General features: G+C 53.4%; 1 protein-coding gene across 1 annotated transcript; it reads left to right on the forward strand.

Moving 5' to 3' along the window:
- The first annotated feature begins 736 nt into the window (after positions 1-736).
- LOC115300690 (granzyme B-like) lies at positions 737-3,897 on the forward strand. Its single transcript, XM_029950174.1, has 5 exons — positions 737-975; positions 1,990-2,137; positions 2,590-2,725; positions 2,929-3,186; positions 3,641-3,897. Exons 1-5 carry the CDS (start codon positions 921-923, stop codon positions 3,809-3,811), a joined length of 768 nt encoding a protein of 255 aa, XP_029806034.1. The 5' UTR covers positions 737-920; the 3' UTR covers positions 3,812-3,897.
- The last annotated feature ends 426 nt before the right edge of the window (positions 3,898-4,323 follow it).

Consider the following 4,323-nt stretch of genomic DNA (forward strand, 5'->3'; position numbering starts at 1 on the left):
CATGCCTTCCCACTTCATATGAAATCAGCAATCTAGTGATCTGAACTTCTTTTGGGAAGCCAACCCTTTCCCAGTTTTAGTTCTTGTGGTTTGGGTGGGACTGACCCCAGTGCACCCAGAGTAGGAATGACCTAGGCTTAATCAGTGGATTCAACATCTTGGGTCATAGTGGTTCATTAACTTAAGCCAATAAATATTAGGTGCAGGACTGTTGTTAAAAACATCAATAGGAGAGATGAATTGTATCACACTCAGCATTTGTAATTTAAAAACAGATGTTAAAAATCCCTAGGAAAGAAGTTGTGATGATGAATGGGTTGCTGTATGGATTTAGTAGGTAGTGGTCATGCTCTCTTACCACCTTGGGCGTCCCTCTACCATGGTGCTTACCAGGCTGGACCCTGGTCACTGCTATTTCTGCTCCTCCACCAGACTGTCAGTCCTCTAAGGGAAGGACACACATCTCTAATGTTTGATCATACAAAGGCCTACATACACTTGTACTAAAGAAATTATCCTAATAGACTTAGAAGCATGGAAATGAGGCATTGGTGGTCCTATCACTGGGGACTCAGGTTTCTGGGCTCTAGTACCTCTACAGGTTGATACCACATCCTCCAGCCCCTACCTGCTACGCTTGGTTTCCTATTCTGGGTGGACCAAGTGACCACGTCTGAGTCAACCGGTGTGGGTTCTGATGTGGTCACAGCATGATTCTCACACAACCACCCAGGGAACACCATCAGACGGAGGGAGTGGGGGCAGGGAAGCTTTCATAGAAAGTCACCGAAGCTCACCTTCAAAACCAGAGGGGAGTTCAGGGTCAACAAGCCCATCTGCACCCTCCTCCTCTCCTGGGAGCTAAAAGAGAGCACAGAGAAAGCAGCAGCACTGCTGACCTGAGCAGCATTCCTGGGAAGATGCAGCCTCTCCTGTTCCTGCTGGCCTTTTTCCTGACTTCTAGGGCAAAGGCAGGTGAGTGACCACCCCGACCCTCAGAGGCCCAACCCCATCCCACCACAGTAGAGCTCTCCTGCCCCCTCTGCACACCCCTGATCCATCTATCCACCAGGAACATTCCGAACCCCAGGCTTCATCCTGCCTCACACTCTCAAGTATGATGCTGAATAAGCTACCAGCAGGAATAGTCTAGGCAGAAGGCTGACCTCCAGAGGAGCGAGTGGCTACTGTCCCCTCCCCAGGCTCTACCTTTGCCATCTGGAAATGGAACCTTCCTAGCAGAGGTTGAGAAACTAGAAGAAGACAGAATAAATCCCCCCTTCAGAGGGCAGAACAGGCCTGGTATCCCAGTGAGATGACCCAGGTGCTTCCCGAAGCAACTGCTTGGGAGAGAAGACTGGGGCTCAGCTGACCCCAGAGTTCATGGGATCATTGTCCCCACGAGACTGCCACTGCCTTTGCTCTGTCCCAGGGTTCCTCATCCCTTTCTCCACCTATGCTTTTCTTCCCAGGCTGTCAGTGGCTCTCCTCTTTCAAAGATGAGCTTGGCAGACCTAAACATCCCTGATTTCCAGAATCCTACTGGCACTGGCCCTACTGACCCTCCTCCAGGAGGCTCATTGGGGAGCCATGCCTTCAGGCAGCAATCAACACTTTCTAGGCAACTGATCTGTGTCATGCCCTAGGAAATAGGCTATGACAGACAATATCTACCTCCTTAAACTTAAGTCCTAGCCACTGGATAAGCGGCACTATCCTAGACTTCAAGGGTGACAGGGGCCTTAGAAACTCATTTGAAACAAAGTAAAGTCAGGAGAGGAGTATTCAGGAGCCTCTAGAACTTGGCCATCCCAAAGACAGGTTATGCTCACCACCAATTATATGTAGAAGACAGATACCCAGACCAAGATTACTACCCTTCCCTTTCCCAGGGGAGGAAGTTGAGGCCCCCTCCATGGCCCTCCTAAATCCAGTCCACACCGGCGCCATGGATTGGGTTCACGGAGACAGAACAGACTTTTCCTACAGGGGAGATCATCGGGGGACATGAGGCCAAGCCCCACTCGCGGCCCTATATGGCACATTTGTTGATTCAGGACGGGGAAGCGAAGACTAAGTGTGGTGGGTTCCTGATACAAGAGAAGTTTGTGCTGACAGCCGCTCACTGCGGGGGCAGGTGAGGAGCAACAGCCTGCATGGCTCTGAAACCCCAAAGTGAGCCCTGCCTTCTTCCTAGGAGCTCCCAGGGCTCCAAGGAACACACGACCAGGAGGGCTCCTGAAAGGGTGCAGGGACAGCACATAGGTAGTGGGAAGACCGGAGACCAGAGCCAGGGGCATTATTGACAAACTGGGGCATGCCTTGGCACCAAAATGCAAATTCATGCAATTTTACATGTTTCTCTGGGAAACTACCACTGAAAACTACTGGCCCAGTCACCAATGACTCTGGAATCCTACCTCAGCTACTGAGAAGCAGAATGCACAAATGGGTCAATCAAGGGCCCTCCTTTGCCTCAGTTTCCCCTCAGCTCCAGTCCTACCCACCCCAGCTGCACCTGCCTTTTGTGGCACCTGGGCTGTTTCCTGTGACCCCATACCCCCACCCTCCACTCTACTCTCCATGCAGTACCATCAACGTCACCCTGGGGGCCCACAACATCAAGAAGCAGGAGAAGACACAGCAGATCATCCCCGTGAGAAGAGCCATCCCCCACCCAGACTATAATCCAAAGAACTATGCCAATGACATCATGTTACTGCAGGTAGGAGACCTCCCTGCTGCCCTTGCTCTCCTGGGACCACATTATCTCCACCCCCAACTGGGACCTGTCCCCTGCCTCCTTCCTGACCTGGCTGCCTGACCAGTTCCAGTGGCTCAGGGAGAGAGAAGACATGGCAGCCTCATCCGGGCACCCAGGCCCAGATACCACTGGCTGAGCTGGCCTCTCTTGCTTCTTCCCATCAGCTGGCGAAAAAAGCCAAGCTAACTGCAGCTGTGAGGCCCCTGGGCCTGCCCAGGGGCAAGTCCCAGGTGAAGCCAGGACAGGTGTGCAGTGTGGCTGGCTGGGGACAGGTGGCCAAAGGAAGATACCCAGACACACTGCAGGAGGTAGAGCTGATCGTGCAGGAGGATCGGGAGTGCGAATCCCGCTTCCCCAGACATTACGACCACAACACTCAGCTGTGCGTGGGAGACCCAAAGGAAAAGAAGGCTTCCTTCAAGGTGAGGATGACTCCAAACTCAGCGGTCCTCAAGGAGGAATTTAAAGCACTCTGCCCCGTGCCAGGCCACAGATGTTAAAAATATGTGCTCTCCAGGCAGGCAGTGGTGAAGACCAGGGGGCTCCTCAGAGCAGGCACCCACCTGGGGTACTGGGCTCATCCTCCATGCTGTGGAGCAGCCCCGCCCACCTTCTTTCTGGTGCCTAAACAGGAAGGTGAAGCCAGCAGTCCCACAGCAGAGGATCTGGTAGAGGGGAAGAGAGGCAGCTGCTCCCTGGGGCGAGGGAAGCAGGGATGGTGTCCATGGCCAGACCTGTCCTCAATTTACAGTGGAGGCCATCAAAGCAGACTTCTCAAAGGGCCTAGAGAGGACAGTGTGGGAGGTGGGGTGGAGGGACAGGGAGGGCAGAGACCCCAAGAGACCTGGCCCACTCCTTCCCCATCTCTGTCCACAGGGGGACTCTGGGGGCCCTCTCCTGTGTAACAGTGTGGCCCACGGCATTGTTTCCTATGGAAGTAACACTGGGGCACCTCCACGGGTCAATACTAAAGTGACGAGTTTCCTGCCCTGGATAAAGAAAATGATGAAAGGCCTCTACCTGCAGGAACCAGACTATTTGCTCTGAAGCTGATCTAGAATCACACTGGGAAGGCTAGGAGGGAAGGGGCCAGCAAGCAAATAAATGTCTCTGAACGGAGTGTGAAGGGCTAATTTCTTGATTGTGTGTATTGACCCTCATTCGCGGGCATCAACTCTTAGCTTAGAAGGCCAATGACACAATTGTGCTGTTTTCTGCTTCCTCTTCTTCCGCCACCTCCCACGTCCTCCCTCAGCCCACGGAAAGTTCCTTCCAGGTCTCTCTCACCCACACCTGTCTTTCCAGAGCCTGCCATTCTGCCAGGGATGAAGCTGGGAACCATCAGGAGAGAGCATGAACCTCTCTGGTCCTGGGGCTCAGGGAGCAGTTCTTACTTCCTTCCTCTGTTGTCTCCGACAGGGAGGAAGGATAACAACTTCCTTGTTGGGGGTCCTGGACACCATGCTTGCGCAGTCTCAGGCTGTGGCTCAAGGATAAAGCCCCCCACTGGGAAGTGGAAGGGGCCTTTCTGAGCAGGACATCTCTCTCCCACAGCCAAG

The sequence above is a fragment of the Suricata suricatta genome, chromosome 9 (assembly GCF_006229205.1).
Source record: "Suricata suricatta isolate VVHF042 chromosome 9, meerkat_22Aug2017_6uvM2_HiC, whole genome shotgun sequence".
NCBI lineage: Eukaryota > Metazoa > Chordata > Mammalia > Carnivora > Herpestidae > Suricata > Suricata suricatta.

Coding starts and splice junctions, on each gene's coding strand:
- LOC115300690 (XM_029950174.1), top strand. CDS start 921: ATGCAGCCTCTCCTGTTCCTGCTGGCCTTTTTCCTGACTTCTAGGGCA. Junction 976..1,989: donor GACTTCTAGGGCAAAGGCAG/GTGAGTGACCAC, acceptor CTTTTCCTACAG/GGGAGATCATCGGGGGACAT. Junction 3,187..3,640: donor AAAAGAAGGCTTCCTTCAAG/GTGAGGATGACT, acceptor CTCTGTCCACAG/GGGGACTCTGGGGGCCCTCT.